This window comes from Lethenteron reissneri, chromosome 14 (assembly GCF_015708825.2).
Source record: "Lethenteron reissneri isolate LAM-NWPU_2019-01 chromosome 14, ASM1570882v1, whole genome shotgun sequence".
NCBI classification, from domain to species: Eukaryota; Metazoa; Chordata; class Hyperoartia; order Petromyzontiformes; family Petromyzontidae; genus Lethenteron; species Lethenteron reissneri.
Window position 1 is genome coordinate 5,539,535 of NC_083792.1, and position 19,048 is coordinate 5,558,582.

At 45.6% G+C, this 19,048-nt stretch overlaps 1 protein-coding gene across 1 annotated transcript in view; it reads right to left on the minus strand.

The window, feature by feature from the left end:
- The window catches only part of UNC79 (unc-79 homolog, NALCN channel complex subunit), a 53,743-nt gene that overhangs the window by 20,246 nt on the left and 14,449 nt on the right, over positions 1-19,048 (minus strand). The window contains 21 exon segments of the mRNA XM_061551401.1: positions 133-1,075; positions 1,077-1,366; positions 1,483-1,626; positions 2,825-2,990; positions 3,544-3,726; positions 4,040-4,329; positions 5,142-5,210; positions 5,593-5,772; positions 6,590-6,791; positions 8,468-8,649; positions 9,352-9,509; positions 10,581-10,729; positions 12,375-12,487; positions 12,646-12,763; positions 13,276-13,319; positions 13,322-13,505; positions 14,630-14,851; positions 15,927-16,067; positions 16,473-16,596; positions 17,039-17,229; positions 18,134-18,364. Coding sequence (XP_061407385.1) covers positions 133-1,075; positions 1,077-1,366; positions 1,483-1,626; positions 2,825-2,990; positions 3,544-3,726; positions 4,040-4,329; positions 5,142-5,210; positions 5,593-5,772; positions 6,590-6,791; positions 8,468-8,649; positions 9,352-9,509; positions 10,581-10,729; positions 12,375-12,487; positions 12,646-12,763; positions 13,276-13,319; positions 13,322-13,505; positions 14,630-14,851; positions 15,927-16,067; positions 16,473-16,596; positions 17,039-17,229; positions 18,134-18,364 — 4,324 coding nt within the window.

A 19,048-nucleotide genomic window follows, 5' to 3' on the forward strand; every position in this document is an offset into this window, starting at 1 on the left:
GATTTGTTGTGCGGTCATTGGTGACAGGGCTGGGACCATCATCTAAACTACACTTGAGAACAACCTACTGACGCACAAAGTATTGACACGCTAAACAAATACAAGCGCTCCCACGCAGTCCACGAAGCGTACCTCCATCGTCGATGTCTATGGACTGCTGCGGCATGCTGAAGGGCATGTCCAGGTATTCCCTCTGAATGGCGCTGACTGCGATTTTCCGCTCCTTCTTCTGCCGGGGAACAATTTGAATGCGGAATTCTCCCTCTTCCCCCTCCTCTTCCTCACCCTCCTTGAGGTCACCTTCTTCTATGGTTGCCTCGGTCGTTTCGGCCTCTCGATCATCTTCTGCGACAGCGCAGGACGGCGTGCGCTCTCTCTCACCGTCGATGCCGTTGGAGGGGCTCTCATCAGGGGGAGTCTCCTGCACCGCCATGTGCTTCTCGAGCGGGCCCCTCTTGGTTTTCTGCTTCGCGCTGGCACCGTTGTCTCTGTCCGAAGTGCTCGTCGAAGCCGGGCTGTCTGCGCCGCAGCTGAAGATTTCGAGGCACTCTGACGTCGCGCTTGGGATCGCGGGAAAGTCTGCCGCGCTCGGAGGCTGCAGCCAAGCGGTGCTGTCGGGCACCCGGATGGAAACCTCCCCGGTGCAGTCCTCGATGTTGACCATCACCACAGGTGTCACCTTGGGGCCATGACCTTGGGTGTCCATACCCTTCAAAGGCTTCCCTTCTCCCGGCTCGTTCTCATCGTCGCTCTCTATGATTTGCAACGGCGGGAGAAGATCAAATGTTAGCGAATCACTGTCGGAGCTTGTGATCATCGACAGCTTTTCCAAAGCGGCCGTGACCGCCTTGTCAGGCGAGATACTCATCAGATCGCCATCCTTTCTGTTCTCCGCTTCAAACTCCTCAATGTCCTCGAGCTTCACCTCCGGCACATCCAGAAAACTGAGCCTGATGTCGGGCGTGATGCTTTTCGTCATCTGCTTCGCCTTGGCCGCTGCTGCCACGTGCTCGTCGCCTCCCCTGTGGTGAGACACAAATATCTGGCTGTCGGGCGAGGAGTTCTGGCTGGCGTCAGTGGTGTTTGGACGATGGCAAGAAGCGTCTTTCAATATCTGGACTGGCGGAGAAGGACCTCCTGTGGCACTCCACCAGGGCTGGGTGGAGTGGCTCCGAATATGTGCTCCTGTGCTCCATGGACCTGTGCTTGGGCCGCAAGAGCCTCTTGCTGGATGAACTGATGGATGGCACGGAGATGGACACTGAAAGCAGCTCCTCCTGGGTTTTTGGCGAGGGGCTTGACTGAGACTTTAGGATGTCGTGCAGGGCACATTTATCTTTGTATTGTGATAGCTCTATGTCTGAATCTAAACTACGCAAACACAAACACACAGCAGTTAAGTTGATGATACATTTTAACTCACAAGATTGGTTGCAAAGCTAGTATATTACTCAAATTTGTTTATGAAAGCTCTGAACTCACTCCGTTGAGGTAGCATATCAACTTGCTGATATTTGGTATTCTTCAATCCTCCCATCTTCTTGAGTTTTGCCAGGAATGTTTGGGACTCTTTTCCTCGTGTGGGTGTTTCGTGACCATCAGACTCATCAAAAACGCTGTCTTCTTCTGGGAGAAAAAACACATCAATAAAATGAATAAGGGGATTACACGACCACTTTTGAGCATTTCCCCTTCATATCACAATTATAACTCATGACGAATGGAACGGAGGTGCAGTGGTTAGCACATTGCGCTAAGAATCCGGCGGCCTCAGTTAATTTCTTGGTTATGGCGAACATTAGTGGTGATATCTGACCTGGTCCTGGGCCTGCTAAGCTTCACCAACCTGGACTGATCAGCATGGTGAAGTGTGGTCAACCTTCGTTCAGTGGGAGATCGCTCGTTCTCTTATCTTGCTTTCATCTTCTACAAGTGACCTTTCGCCAGTCATCCATATTGTCAACTCCCGAGTTAAAAACCTTCCCCCTTTCCTCTGTCAACGACGTACCACACCTTTTTATAATCTAAACATTGACTACCGTTTAAGTGTGGCATCTTGAGATGTGGTTGCATTTAGACGATTGGGTCTCAAAATTTGTGATATGGCGGCCCCCTCGTCAAACCCCCGCTCGCTCCACCCCAGGTTACTAAAGCCAAAATATAGAGATCACATGCCCACATCTCTAGTCAATGCAGTGTAAGGAATTTGTTTCATGTTGTATATAAAACATTTGTTACCAAGCACATTTTACATTTATCCTGGTCAGTATCCATGCCTGCACCCCCATTGAATCACCAACTCAGACGTTATACAAATCAAATTTTTGTTGTTTTGTGTTGTCAATCAACCACCAAGACCAACATAAGAGAGGAAGGCCTTCATCCAGCAATGGATTGACATAGCGGCTGGAAATGTTCTATCTTTTGTCATTTGAAATGTTATGCATTTTTCAGTCAGGATATCTGGTGATGATAATTATTAATGACTATGCTTGTTTAGCCAGGAAAGCCTAACCGAGTCTCAAGTCTTTTCAGGAGGGTCCTGCCAAGTCTTCGCAGGAGGGGGTCCAATGGGTAATCCAAATTGAGTCAGATGCAGATACTTTTTAAGGAATTGGTATTTTGGCCAATATCAGTTACATTAAGGGTTTTTTTTTATGGGAGGAAGCTGCAGAATCTGGAAGCAACCCATGTGGAACAGGAGCTCTTACACTGAAAGGCACTCAAGTCAAAAATTGGAACCCAGACCATATTTAGCTGCGAAGCACAAGTGTTACCACTGCACCACCCTGCCGCCTTGTGTGAAACAAGAAGCCCCACTCACCCATCTTCTCCTTGTCGCTGTACTTGCTCGTGTTGCTGTTGTCACTGTAGAGGGGGCCTGCAGTGGGGTGCGGCTTGCAGCTGTGGTACTGGGCGTCCAGCGTGTTCACCACCACATAGATCAGCTGCAGCACCACCTTGCATGTGTCCGGCTCCTTGTAGGGGTACTAAAAAGGTAATGGTACAGATGCGGCCCGATAATAGCTCGCTCCCACCACTGCTAGCGGAAGGGAGCAAAATATATAGAGGATATTTCATCTCCTCTTCTATGGTAACCCACACTTTACACTTAGCACACATGGCCTGCCGAACAACTGTGTATTAATTTACAATGCTGAGTGGACAGAGGCGGTAAGGGGGATTTTATCAACTTGCATACAAGAGGGAAACAATACAACACAGAATAAGATGAGCAGAGTGTACCATGTTAAACAATTTCCACTGGGTTCCCTGCCTGAGCTATGGCAATAGTTCTCCACGAGTGACATTTCCAACAGAGTACAATGTAAACCAGTGGTGTAGTTTGGTTAGCATGGGCCCTGGTGCAAGGAATAAAATCGGGGCCCATTCCCCAATTTCCACCCCCACTTCTACGTCGCCTGGAACCTGGGCCCCAACGGCTCGTCGGCCCCAGAGTGCAGTTGCACCGCCTATACCTGACATAGCTACGCAAACGTCCATCAAGCGAACAGGCAGATCGGGAGAACCGGGAGAGCGCACCTTGTAGAGGATGACTATGAGAGTACGGAGCCAGAGCTGCCGCGTGTGCGGATGCAGGGACCAGAGCGAGCAGCGCGGCGGCTGCTGGAAGTAGTGGCGCAGCTGAGGGCAGGCACCATACTTCAGCACTTGCAGCACGAGTGGCAGCAGCTGCCGGCCCAGGCTGATGTTACAGTCGAGCACCTGTGCAAGCACACAGCGCCGGCGTTTAAGTACACGGAGAACAGTTAGCTCCGTCATCATCCATGCTTAATCCACTGCTGGATGTAGTGCACCGCGATGCCACATTCGGTCAGAGAGGTTGCTTGACAGCACTTCACCACACTGGGCAGTGCAGGTTGGTGAGGGTGAGTGTGCCCTGGAACTAGGTAGACAAACAAAGAAGAGTGTCCCACGTAGATTTCGCTGCGCGGCTCAAGAAACGTCTGTGCCACCCTGATTAAACCCTGCACCCCAAAAACGTCGTAAATCTCCATAAAATCTCCATCCAGGGTACCTGCGCAATGCCGGTCATGAAGGCATTAAAGCAGGTGCTGCTGCGCATCTTATTGGGAGCCACCATGAAGCAGCCCTCCTGCTGGTCGTAGCCCAGCAGCACGTGCAGGTGTCTCTTGACGGTGTTGAAGGCCTTGGCGGATGACACGTCGGTCTCCGAGGTGCTGCGTTCCTTGGCCATGAACTTGGTAAGCACTGTGATGAGGTGGTGCACGGTCTGATGGTCGATGCGTGCGTCCTCCGGGAGGGGGTCCAAGATGGTGATGTCGTCTCCCACTGCCAGGTTGCCACCTGGAGTTTTGTTTAAAAAAAAAAATTACAACTGGAGCTGCTCGTGCCACTGGTACATACCCCAGACACAGGGCACGTGTACCAAAAACAGGGCATGTACACTATAAATAGGGCACTTGCACCAGATGCAGGGCAGAATTTTTTATATCATATATAAATAAAGCCATTGCAATGCAACTCTCCACTACGAAACTCTACCCAAAAGTAATTTATTTTGAGAAACATAAAAAAAAATCCAGTGGGGTAGTTGACATGTGAGAATAATTGCAATGCAAATGAGTGTGACAATGTGGAACATAATATCCAATGTGTTTTTTATGGATACTAAAAAAACACAATCTTTAGACGATTTGTTCCCTGATGTATACTTTGGTAGAATGAAAACTTTTGAATACGATAAAATGTCGTTTCTTCCAGCTCTGGGAGCTGTGATTGTTCCCATACCCCTGTGTGGACCCAATATTAACCGAATGCTCTGCTCAGTGCTCTGCTAATCAATTGGCTTTAAACTAAATTATATTCTCATATCAATTAAGTCACTGACCAAATGCACACACCTGATGATTGGTTAATCACTAAAATCTGCATCATAGCCCGTCAGAAGGACTAGAATTGTGAAACACTGTGCAAATTGGTTGCTCGACTGAAATTCAGTACCTGGATTAATTTAGTTTGAGGATTAATACTTGGTGTGTTCTGGCAGCCGTATATTTGTCATCATCATCAGCAGCAGCAGCAGCAGCTTCACATGTCATGGTTGATGTCAGGGATGACTGTTGTTAGGTCTTTGTGAGTGATGGTGTGACTCATACCAGGTAAAACATGCTTAATCATCTCCCCAAGTGATGGAGCAGACTGCTGATGGCGAGTGATCCGTAAAGCTGCGATGATAAAAAATATATGAAAAATAAAAGTAAAATGAAATATAAACATCGCAGTTCACTCTATAAATCACATCATGTAGATGTACTGTAGAATAATTTCAAACTGAAATGTGAACCAGAACCTGAAAGAAAAAAACAAAGTTTCGAATTTCATGTTTCCAACAAATCATGTTAATAACACAATATAATGGTACAATCGGTCTTCTTCTGCATACATATAACGTGTCCGAATATCTTAATGTTAAATATATTTTTCTATCACGAAATAGCTCATGTACCAGTTTTCTCTTTCATCGTTGTTTTGTGTGAAATATGATGCAACTATTGCGAATGACAACGGCTGAGTAGCCGACGAGACGGTGAGCGAACGATACTCAACGGAGCCTGTGTGTCAGAGTTTCCGGCAGCGAGTGTGTCCTCTTGGACTCCGCCGGCTTCTTCACGCTGTCGCGGAGCGAGCGCACACTTTTCTGACGATTGCGGGCGAAGCGTGCACGCTTGATTTTCCACATAGCCGCGTCGCTCATGTTCACCACGTTCGTTCGCACCGTCGAGATCGGCTGTCGTTCAAAGATGACGCATTCAAAAAATAATAATCGTCATAATCATGCCGAATATGTAACGTGCAGTTTCCCGTCATTCTCAAAGAGAATAAAACAGGGGCACAGGAAAACACAGACAAGCAGGAAGGCAAAACAAACTGGCACCACAAATTTCTCAATCTCTTTGATCCTAAAAGAGTAAGTTTGGTCAACTTCATTAATGAGCATTTATAAAACACAAAAAAACATTTCTAGACGGCAAAATGCACAATTTTGAACATTTCTTCAGTACTCCCATCACACCTTACATGTTACGTGACATCACGACACTGCATGTGTAATGCACACAGCACAAGGTGGACTGACGCAATCGAAAGCCTAAGTCTAAATACTCTTTTTCAGGAGGGTCCTGCCAATTTTTTACAGTCGGGGGTAATGTTTAGACGTGTAATCCCAACTGAGTAATTTGCAGGTAATATTTTTTAATTGCAATATTTGTCCAATCGCAATTACACTGTGTTTTTTTGCTTTCGGAGGAAACCAGAGAATCGGGAGACAACCCATGCAAATCCCACATAGAAAGGCATCTGTGCCAAAGTTCAAACCCGGGCCTTTCTTGCTGTGAGACACAAGTGTTACTCCTGTGCAACCAACTCTACCACCCAAAACGCATCTTATGCTTCTTCCCTTGCACTGCTCCACTTTAGAATTCCCTCCTATCATCTCTTTGGTCCAAGCTCCAGCTCGATTCAAGACATGTGTTAACTCTAACAGAAATTCTGGTTGTGCTATTTGTTGCCGACCGCATGACGCTTTGGGCCTGGTGGCACTCACTGGTGGGAAAGGGGAACTCCTTGTTGCAGTCCAGGTGGAGCTGAGCCTCGAGTGACAAGGTGTCGAAGCGATTGACAAAAAACTCCCAGCTGAGTGCGGGGATGTCCGGCCGTACGTTATGCAGGAGCAGCAACTTGCTGAGGATGGTGGGCCGGTCCTTCACCACCGTGTCAAACTGGAAGTCCATGCATGCGCACAGGCACTGTGCAACAACCAAACCAAACAGATATTACAGTGCAGAATAGGCCAGTGAGTCCAGGTCAACCGCGAACATCTTCAGCAGATAGATAAATCCTTCTATGAAGAGCCCAGGCAACCTTCTCTCAGTGGAAGGTTACTCGTTCTCCTCTCCTGCTCCCATAGCTTGGAATTCCTTTCTATATGCCATCTGTGCTGTTTAAGACCAGGCTCAAGACTGTGCTCTTCCCCTTTGCCTATAATTGTCGGACACTCTCGAAACTAAATATGACCACTGTTTCTATACAGCATCTTGAGATGCGCTTGCATTTAGATACCATATAGATCCGCATTCAGTTTAACACGTAGGCTTTCGCGACCAATATTATTCATAATATAGGTTTTTGGGTCAGATCGCGTTATTTATAAATGTGTCGTAACCCTCCACCACCCGACACGGCCAAACAGTAAAAAATGTGTCACGTTTTTCAAAGGACAAAATAATTCACTTCTTTCGCCGACCGGTGTGTTGAAGAGAGAATCAACAGCATTTTAAATTTGAGTAGCATGACGTTTCGCTGATAATTACAATCAGCTTCATCAGGCAAGAATGGTGACGCTCTCCTGTTGCTCCAGGTCTTAAATGAGCAGCAGCAGGGTGACGTCATCATTCAATTCAATCTGGTGCAGTGATTCGAGGCAAAGAGGGGGATGGTATTGTAATTATATAGATTGGTAATCATTCAATTGTTATTCATTGGTATTTGTTTCCCTTATAACAAATTGTAATTGTATTTATTTAATAATACGCTTCCAGGCCACACTCAGCCTGTAGCTGTCAGAGCGATTGAAGTGATTTCTGTTTCTCTCAATTTCAATGGATTCTCTAATTAGTCTTGGCCAGTAATATTAGTTTTACACAACACTTCAACATTATCAAATCAATTGAGTGTCAGTGTTGACAAGCATGCTCTGCTACTGCCGACAGTTGTGTTTGAGATAATTTAATGTTTCTTTGGTGTTCATTTAGTCTTACGTTGATGTTGCGTCCCGTCTGTTCAATATAGCATCTGCCACATAAACAATTAATCCGATACACACCTTCTGTTGATAATTTAAGCAATTCGTCTTTAGTGCCAGATACCAGTTTTTTTATTTTGCGTACTGTACCAAATCTTACTTTAATGTTTTGCTTTTGCAAAACCCGGGCTAATTTGTCAGTTACTTCTGAGATGTATGGTATTTTAATTGTTTGAACAATCTTATCGCTTTCAGCAGTGTTGCTTCGCGTTCGTGATTTGGCCTTCAGTGCTCTGTTAATTTGAGCATTATTGTAGCCATTCTGTCTTAGTGCTTCTTTAACATGTTTAATCTCTCTCACTAGACTATCACCATCTGACACTGTTTTAGCCCGATGTATGAGTGTTTTGATAAGAGAGGATTTCTGCATTGTCATTTTATTGAACCATATGAGGATAATTGAGTCTTGGCTTGTGTGATTTTACATTATTGTCCCAAACAATTATTTAATAATATAAATTACTTCAGAATACAGCACTTTCGTACGTGCTCTTTGTCCATATTTTGTTAAAAACACAGGTGATAACCCTTCCTAAGCTGGTGTATATCTCTACACTTTGACGGTGAAAGGCAAATCAGCGATGGTTCGTTGGCAAACCGGGCAAATGGGAAGCTACACACCTGCAGGGCGGAGCGCTTGATGGTGTCAAGCTGGAGTTGAGCGCTGGTGCTCACAGCAGGGCTCACGTCCTCCACGGCTGCCAGGTAGCAGCAAAAGGCGTGCGCCATCGAATACTTGAGTGTGTGGCTTTTGGCTGTCGCAGCCACGTCCAGGAAGCGGCACAGCACCGCCACCTTCTCCACTGCCGGTGCAGAGTGGAAAGTGGGTAAATGCTCGTGGAAAAATTTGTCTAATGGGTCACTCCACATCATCTCAACCACGTGAAATCCAGGAAGCTTTCCACATTCTGATAAGCTCCCCCCCCTCCTCCTCCTTAACTTGTATTTAAGAACTTGCATCTTGGAATCCCTGCCTCACTTGATACAGCAAATCTAGCTGTGACGGTCCCACCTGATGACGGAGACTTGTGTTGCCTCCGAAACGTCGTGATTTTTATTATTTAATTTCTATTATTACTTTTATTCATTTTAATTTCATTTTTTACTTACGTGACTTTACCGAAAAAACTAAGCTTCCCACCTCAATTTTGATATTTTGCATATATTCGGTGCAGTTGAAGATACATGTCAGCTATAAAGCTCGGCCACATGTTTAAGCTCAATTATGAATATTTTCAGAGATTTTTCCCTTTTTGGTATTATTGTGATGCTTAGGGCCTCAAATACTGAGTAATCTGTCTCATTATTCCAATGATATGCAAAAAGTTAATGAATGCAATTTACAGATGTCTAAATTACAGGTCAAACTGTACATAAAAAGCAGGATCCTGTAGAATTTTCTGCGTGCAATACTAATCTGATAATAATAATTAGGAATGGGACAATTCCATGAGAGCCGCATGTAATGGAATCTCCATTTCAACTGAGCTTCCCAGTCGGCCCACCTGCTTCGAAGCGCACTTTCCACTCCTTGCTGTTGAAGCTGCGCTCAATGATTCCCCAGAAGACGTCGCCGCCGTGCGGCAATGACAGTGTGTGCAGCAGCAGCGGCGCCGCCACCGCAGGAAGCTGCGAGAACTCCGTCTTCATCACCTGCCACAGGCTGTTCACGGCACCAAGCAGACTTCATAATTATGAATCTGATAGAACCAATGATGGGGAAAGGCCTTCCCAAGCAATCAACATTTCCTATGGTCCAGCTTCTGCACATGAGATGATTTAATGGTTCAATTTCCGTGATGGACATGCACGGTGCGAAAGAAGTTCAACAAACATACATATACCCTCAGGCATACCACTTCCTCGTAAGTCTCGACCACTGGCAATCATCCCTTCTACTGATGTGTTCTGCCCAAGACAAACTACTTTTATTATCAGTCAATCTAATCTCTCTAACTTGGCCATGCCCTCTAATCCATGTGTTGTGCATTTCTCAATGTCGGTTCCATTTTTTTGTCAATGTTCATGAATATGTGGGCGCGCACAAGGACTCATTCAAACTCACTCCTTTAGGCACATTTGTATGTTTCTGTTCATTATTGACAAAGGGTAGACATTCTAACAAAGGAAAGTTGACATATCGACAAGCTAGGAAGAAAAGAATGCACACTGTTTTAAAGACAAAGTTATTACATTATCGAAAAACAAAACAAAAATTACTTCCTTCGAGTGATCCATATTGGCAGTGCTATAAAGCAAATATCAAACTACTTTTCAAATAATATAGTGGAAACATATTTTATAAAATGCCTTCCTTCAAAGAAAATGTGTGTGGTGAAAAGTGACGCCTCCCCGAAACATTTTCTACTATATATGTCTTGACAATGTATCCCTTTTCTGTATCTAACCAGAATGTAAAATATTGAACGGCACTGTTTATGACAAGTGGTGAAGTTGTAACAAAGTCCAAGTGACTTCCTGCTTGAACGATCACTGAGGTGGTGCTCATCCCCTGTTTAGAGCCCAGAGCCAGTGGTGAAACTTCCACATTCCTATGGAAGGGCCAAGTTTATGTTGACTTCATCACAAAGTGGTGCTCATATTAGCGAGGGATTACAGGTCGAGTCAAATCCCAAATCAGGATTTGAACTGGTGACATTCTGTACTGCGAACCGCTCCCTCTCCTGCAGAACCTACCTGGCCGGGTGAGGTTTTATGGATCAGTGCGAATTACCTTGGGATAAGCATGCAATCCTGAATGTAGGCAAGGAAATGTGGATGCGCATTCTTGGCTTGGTACAGGACGCCCCCACGCAGGCACAGCACCCGCAGGCAGTTGAACATATTCACCAGGATGTCTGGGTCCTCAAACTTTTTTATTTCCTGCAAATATGTTTGCAAAGACAATATATCAAAATATGTATGATTATTACGAAGCCCACTTCTGATGGAACTTTCATTCAATGTATTGTCATGATTAAATTCAAGAAACGTTCCTTTTTTATTTAACAATGGACAATGGTAGCATCTCTATTGGCTGGAGGGGTCATGTGAACACACTACAAGCAAAATACATGAATACAAAACTAACCATTTTATACACTTATTGCGTGTGTAGTGACTTATATGGAGTCACTATGGTGTTTAGCGCCAGCTACTGTCACAAGAGTGAAACTGTACGTCTTCAGTCTCTCTCTGGCACCAGAGTGGATATGGCATGGAAGCGGGCCCTTGGGGGCATAGTTCTGGTGAGGGTCGGAGAGAGAGCAAATGAGAACGTGATACTCTGTGTGAACCCGAGAGGGCACGTGACCGGGGCAGGGTAGCAAGGGGGCCCGAAAGGGGGCTCGAGGGACACGTGATATGGCCCCGAGAGCGATCGAGGCTCTCTAGTTGGAATGGAACCCGTCAGGTGCTACGTCTCTTCGATCCTCGGTCTTCGATGTTATGCTCGGCATCGTGGGTCAGGCAGTGTGTTACTGACTGACCCCCCTGGTTATGTAGTTACCCCGTTGTGGTCTAGTTAACCGTGCAGTTATCACCTAGCTGTAGAACCAGTGTAGTTACCCTGTTGGGGTATTGTAATAAACGTGTTGCCTCCAACTCCGGTGTGTGCCTCCGTATAAACACACTACACATGCATTGTGAGATTAAAAAAATCAACATGAATCACTTCAGCGATGTATTGTTTCACCTCAAGTGCTTACATTTTCTAGACAATTCCTTTCACATCCATGTGTTTTTCAATCATATGGCACCCTGGAGCCAACTACATTTAAAACTTAGTTTTATAAACTTGGCCAGTTTTGAGAATAGGTTTTCCCCTTTTTTTCTGGCAACAAAACAGGTGTTAAGATGTTAAAACACCAAACTGAAACCTTTAACAAGAAATCATGTCTGCATTAATCACAATACTTGTGGTCAGAATGCAAACAAAAAACGTATTCTGATAATATATGCATTGTCTTTGAAACTGATTGGTCCGCACCAGAGACAGCTTTCTTTCGACCCGGTGTTTGCATTCTGACCACAAGCATTGATTCCTTGTTAAAGGTTTCAGTTTGGTGTTTTAACATCTAAACACAGCTGTTTTGTTGCCAGAAAAAAGGAGAAAACCTATTCTCATATTTTCGTACTGGCAAAGGAGGTCCCGTGATGTAAATGCTCACCCCGCCAGTTTAATTTTTATAAACATTTTCAGAATAAATGAATGGAGAATGGCCCTTGATATTTCTTGTGTAAGATTTCTATTTTCCAGATACTGCCACCACATGGCAGCAGACAACGCAAATCATCACCAAATTATTTGTTTATCCTGTGTGTGTGTGTGGCCTGCAAACAAAACCTACATTCGCTGACATGAAACAATATAGGAGCTGGCCACAGGAGGGCATCATCGGCAGGTCCTGAGGACAGACTGGGCCCAGTGTGAAAGGGTTCAGGAACCATTAAATAATCATTAATCTGAGTGCGTGCTTTGACTTTTCCATCCATGTCAGCTGCCCTTCCCTCCGTATAAAGGGGGTACCTGCAGCAGAGTGAAGATGAGCTTAAGGGTGACAGGAAGCTGCTGCAGGTTGAACTTGAGCTCCCCTTTCTTCTTGTTTTCTTGTCCAGACTCCTTCGATTCTGCTTTACCAGCTGGATAGAGCACAATAACGGGATGCAGATTTATTTTGGGTACCCATCAACAAACAACACTGAGACACGTGCCGCCGTTTCACATTTCAAAAGAATCACAAGTTTGTATGTTAATGTTGTGGCTAACGTAACCTCAGTCAACTGTGTGAGGTCATCACCTGATGGATTCTCTGTCAGGTCCGCTTTTCTGCCATCCTGCTTCTCCTCTCCCTCGCCCCTGGCTGACAAATTGGGCGTGCGCAGCAAGAGGCTCTCCTCCAGGCTTTCCGGGGTCTCCTGTGAGCGCACATCACCAATGCAAGCATTTAGAAACACCACCGATGTGAGACAGAGAGAATGCAGCCTAAAGCTATTTTACTGAGATAGACACACATTACTGTTTGCATCTTCTATTTTATGGATGTCAAAATTACATTGTAATTACTTATTTATGTAAAAAAAATCTAACATTTTCTAGAAAAATAAATAAAACTGTCAGTAATAATTTCCACTTTTTGACTGACTTTTCGATCACCGTATACAACGCACCCAGAAAAAATAATATGGATGTAATAAAAAATATATATTTCCAGATTTAACATTATAAGAGCCATGATGTCCCATCACATACATCTACAATTAACACTAAGGGACAATTCCTAGAAGCAATGAATGTACATGTGCACCCCTTTTGTCAATCCACTGTTAGACCATGAAGGTCACTGTGGTTATTTTACCATACTTCCCCACGCCAGTCGGGATGGTGAATGCGATTCAACATTGAGCGTAAAGCCCGAGCCGGTTCTTACGGAAAGGATTGTCTCGTCGTTGGGCAGGAGGAGCTCGAGCAGTTGAAGGAGAGCTGGTAGAAGAGGGCGCTAGCCTGGCACAACGAGCACTCGGGCACTGCGCGGTCCTCTCCGCGGCATGTGTGCGTGCCTCCCCACGGCGCCTGCAGCACGCTGTCCAGCAGGCACAGGATGTCCCGCGGTAGCTGGTGCTCCAGGCCCAGCACGATGCCTTCGTCCTGCAGCTCCATCTGCAGCAAAAACAGACAAAGTGCAGACGTTGAGTCATCGGTAAGTTTTGTTTTTTTAAACACAGTTGCTGAGCACAAGGCCAATGGGCCCAAATTGTCAAGTGTCCAGAAACAGCACGACCAAAGTTGTAATAGAAAACAGTTAACATGTTAATTGAATTGAGCAATGAGGGAATTCCAAAGTAGGGAAGAAGCAAAAGAGAATTGTTGTGACCTGCAGTGTGGTGATTGATCACAGTATGGATGAGATCAAGCATTGAGTCTGGTAGATAGAGCCCTCAATATGGCAACAGTAACTATGGTGGTAGTGATAAAAGAGTTATAAGGAGGCAACTGAATGACTGAGTGAGTGACTGGAGTGAATTACCGAGTGTTGGGTAATGAATCGACCTGACTGCTTTACGTTGACTTCTATCAAGTGCCGTGAGAAAGGAACTCTCCGCAGACAATGAGCAACAAATACGCATATCACCTATTGAGTGAAAACAAGACAAAAGCCTTCACAGAGGGCTCCTGTCGAGTGTTTTTCAACACAATGAATATCGTAAAGAGCACTGGCAGAGCCAGTGGGGGGGTGGAGTGGCACGGGCCCCCCCAATGATCCGATCGAAATCCCTAATTTCGATCAGATCATTGGGGTTTATTAGTAATAAATCGGTATTTTGCGACCCCCACTGCCACTGTGTAGCATATTATTATGTGACAGGGACTCTATGAGATGATAGGACAATAGTCTAAGTCCATAATTGGCAATAAGTAATGGCAAAGCAGTTATAAGTGACTCGCTGAATTGTGCGCAGTTGCGTATACAGTACACGACTTCCCTGAAGGCAAATACCTTCAGCGAGCGCGATGCCGATCACTCACGGTTCGAATCCGACCCTCGATCGATGGCTGCGCCAACGCCGCACACGCGTCGAATAAAAAGCAATTCCTTACTTACTAACAACTCCTATCATTTTTCATTGCTGGAGGGGTTGCCCCCCCTACCTGAAAATCCTGGCTCCGCCATTGGTCAAGAGGCCAACGTATATCGAAACATCAATCTCACGATATGATTAGCAAAGTGGAATAAAAATCTATTCAGCGTTGTTTTTGGGTCTCATGCGAATGCGTGGGCTCACCTGCTTGAGGATGAGGTCCATCATGAGGATGTAGCAGGAGAGGTTGAGGTCCTCGTCGTCAGTATCGTAGTCAGCTGTCTTGCCCGTGGCCTGGCCCTGGGTCCGCACGGGGCTGCGGAATGGGCTCCTGAAGGGGCTGCGGAACGGGCTGCGGAACGGACTGTGGAAGGGGCTCGGAGCATTCAGCTGGCCTCTCCTTCCCGGGTCTGACAGCACGCTCACCTGCGACGACATCACGTGCTGTGCTCAGGTCCTCAACGTGGCCAGTTTTCCCAGCCTATACATATGTAGTAACGTTAAGGGTGTTACTATGGTCATAAGAGTGCTAATGTGCGTCTGGAACCTCTCTCTGGGGCCAGAGTGAGTACGGCATGCGAACGGGCCCTAGGGGGCATAGTCCTGTTGACGGCCTGAGAGAGGGCAAGTCAGGACATGGTAGTCTGAGTGAACCCGAGAGGGCACGTGACCGGGACAGGGTAGTGAGGGGGGCCCGAGGGGGGCTTGAGGGACGCGCGATGCTCGGCCGAGATCCTTCGGGAAAGGTCTCGAAGGGGGTGTGGCCGAAGGCGGAGCGAGGCTACGCTCAGGAGCATAAAGGGGCAGTCCCTAGAGTGTTCTTAGCAGTTCTCTGGAATCAACCCTCGGTGCTACGTCTCTTCAATCTTCGGTCTTCGCTCGGCATCATGGGTCAGTCAGAATGTTACTGACTGACCCTGTTATGTAGTTACCCTGTTAAAGTAGCGTTAGTTACGCTGTTAGGGTCTAGAGTGTGTACGTTTATGTAGTTAGCCCTGTTGGGGCTGCGAAATAAACGTGTTGCCTCCAAGTCAAGTGTGTGCCTCCGTGTTCAACACGACAAATATATTAATAAAAAAGTCTCCCAATGCTATCATAACTCTGCTAACATGTATTGTCATTAAATGAAGAATACATTTACATCTTTTTCAGAGCAGTGCATACATTTGTTAGAAAATGGCATGCAGAAGCAGATGTATGTATGTTGAACTCCTTTAGCACTGTACGTAGCCAAACATGCTAATCAGATATTACAGAGTTACCTCTGAGAGCTCTTCAAATGAACCTGGGTCACACAGTAGAGGGCAGCACTTTCCCACTAACCTTGCTAATGAGATTAATGTGCAATCGTTTGATGGTCATACCAATATTTTCGATTCTCAGAGCTGGATTCAAAACCAAGATCTCAGCGTTGCCAGCCAAGAACTCTGCCCTTTGCTCTGCACACTTTCATAAAATTGGCATATGACATGCCAAACTAACAAAACAAGACATAGCTTACTCTGCGATGAGCCAGGCTGCCTGCAAGCTCATTGGCTCGAGCCTTGCGCTGACTGGCCAACTCCTGGATAGAGTGCACTCCGTCGCAGAACATGCCGATGAGCAGCTGCAGTGGCACCACGATGTCCAATTCTGACAGGACCTAACCACAGCAGGCACAACAAAAAATACACTACAAACATGCACTCGTATGGATTATGTAACGCGTTCCATAATGTATTTCTACTCAGATGTTTTCAAATGCTAATTTGTATACAGTCCTTTTTGCTTTGGTTTGTTTCTCAAAATTGTGTATTAACTTCGGATACATTTGGAAAATGTTCAAAAGGTGAAGTATCTAACAACAAAATTACTTTATACTAGAGTTTCATTCATATCGTGCCCCCACCTGTTATGGAGAGAAAGACAGAACTAATGTAAAAACTCTCAACGTCAGATGGAGAGTGCTTAAAACAAACGAAGGTGACAAGATGCCTGTGATAGCGCTGTGAGAAAACAAAGATGTGACTTGCAAACGTCACTTTAGATTTGCATCGTTGAAACTCACGTGCAGCCAAAGCAGGGCTTGTTCTTGCGTGGAGGCAGAGTAACCGGTGAACCTGCAGCTGATGAAACCGAACATCTCCTCCATAGAGAATGGTAATGGGCACAGCTCGATGTCAAACATCTTGCTGTAAAAAAACATAATGCACACACGACATCATGAACTGTCAAGAGAAGTTGGCTTGAGCAGGACATGTCGCTAGAAGATGATTGCAACTATTCAAGACTGGCGGTGACAGTTTTGGGTTCCCTTCATCCAACAGTGGATAGATCATGGCTGCTGTTGATGATAATGAGATGTATGCCAATTTATGAACCACCAAATAGGAACATTGCCCCCTACTAAGAAAACTTGGCAGGACGCTCTGGAAAAGAGACTTGAGACAAAGTGAAATCCTGGGTAAACAAGAAAAATATCATAACAAATATCAAACCTTACTGGCTGTGTCGGGTGGTGGAGGGCTACGACACATTTATACTTACGCGATCTAACCCAAAAACCTTTATTATGTTCGCGAAAGCCTACGTGTTAAACTAAGCAACATATCGTCGTAGTAATAATAACAACACCTGAGCACTTCGCGGAACTCCTTGATGTGGCTCTCAGGGACGTCGGTGCGGATTGCCTCCAGCCACTCGGGCATGATGCACTCCCACACGGGTTGCGTCACCACGTTGTAGGGGATGAGCGACAAAATGCGCGTGAGTCCCTCCTTCAGCTGGCTCACCACACTGCACGACTTGTCCCAGTAGCCACCCACCTGATGACAGGCAAACAGTGCGGTGTACGTTTGTAATGTTTAACGCACACTTTTCAACACTTTAAAAATATGAAACAAAACTACTCAATGTATTTTAAATGTGTTTTACTTGGGTGAGCAGTGACGCAGTGGCTAGAGTGCTTCCCATATTAATTTTATTTCTAGCCAGGGTTGACATGTGGCGAGCGTTATCTGAACCAGTCCAAGTTGCCCCCTTCACCAATCTGCACTGACCAGTGCGGTGAGATATGTTCAAATAGTCCCTATGCCTGACGTGGCAAGGGAAGCCTTCATTCAGCGGTGTATTAGCGTGAGAAAAGTCATCATCATCACCGTTGATCATTGCATTGCTGCATGAAAACATCCCCAAGCTATCAACATCTCTCACGATCCTGCAATTTGACAATCAACCCAACATCGGCACACTGATTTTATCGTTCCATCTCCGTGGTGGCCATCCTCTTGAGCTCATTCCCTCCCTTGGGCAAAAACAATGTTATGCAAATCACTAAACACGTTTCCGAATTCAATCAATTTGGTATATGTTCATTTTTTTTACACAAGGCTATTACGTAGGTGCTATGTTCACATAGACTGCAATGTATTCACAGTAGAGGGCGGTGATGTGATGTGTATTCCCAATTGAATCATTTATAGGTAATTATTATAATTTTCTACCATGATGCACACAATGGCCTACTCAATTACGTAAGGGGACGGTGAATGTCCACTGCGAAGCAGACAATGCGTATTTTTAATAAAGAGACATAATAAAAAAAAATAAACCCACATAAATAAGGATGGCCTGCTGTATTCAAACCGCGAGCCTCTACAGCAAGCAGCAAATGCACTACTGCTGGGCCGCGTCACCACTCCCGAGTGCCTGTCAACGTTGGCTACACACCCGGGCAAACTCCATGGGCTTGGGCAGCAGGCACATGACCATGACGTCGAAGCGTGTCTCGCACACCGTCTTGAGCCACTTGGTGACGAACTGAGGCTTGAGCTTCTCCACCAAGCTGCCCACCTCGTCATCCACCATGTAGGCCGTCGAGTGGAACCACTGGAACACCATGCTCACAAGCCGCGACAGGCTCTCGGTAGGCGTGTTCTCGCTTGGGGTGCACAGGCTCAGCTGTGCGGAATGCAGTCGTGTGACAAGGCTGCGTGTTAGCCGAGCGAGAAGTCCAACGTTTTGCGATGCCAGGATACAAAGGATATTTATATAAAGTGATCATCAGACACGTAATGATTAAAATGTCACGATTCACGATGGCAATTTGAATCATGATTTGTCTCACTCTTATCGTTCCTTTTGCATTTTCTCTTGTTTGCTCGGTCTGATATTTATAGTTGTGTTCACTGCATTGACCTACATGTCAAGTCAAGATATAATAACATTATGTTGCATTAATCAGAAATTATCGATTCTTACAATTGTATTGAGAGTGTAAAAATCAGTTTTAATCGATGGGTTGTTTCTTGCCTAGGAGTCATAGCCCATATTCTTATGGAATTCTCTATTGGGCATAATTGATATTTTCATACTAGGACCTTGAGCACCCAAGTTTGTTTCCTTAACGCAAGTGGAGCCAAGCGATGCTTAAGTAACATTTCACCCTTATTGTCCTGCTGCCATCAAAAAAACAAGTCTGCGTGCATTGAACATGCAGGATAGTGATGTCACATGACACGCACCTTTTGCTGTCTAGAACCTTTGTATGTAACATCTTACCTATGAATGTCATTTTTTGTCTGTCTGTTTCTGCGTGTGTGTGTGCGCGCACGCTTGCGAAGGATTTGGCTCTCAAATGGTGGG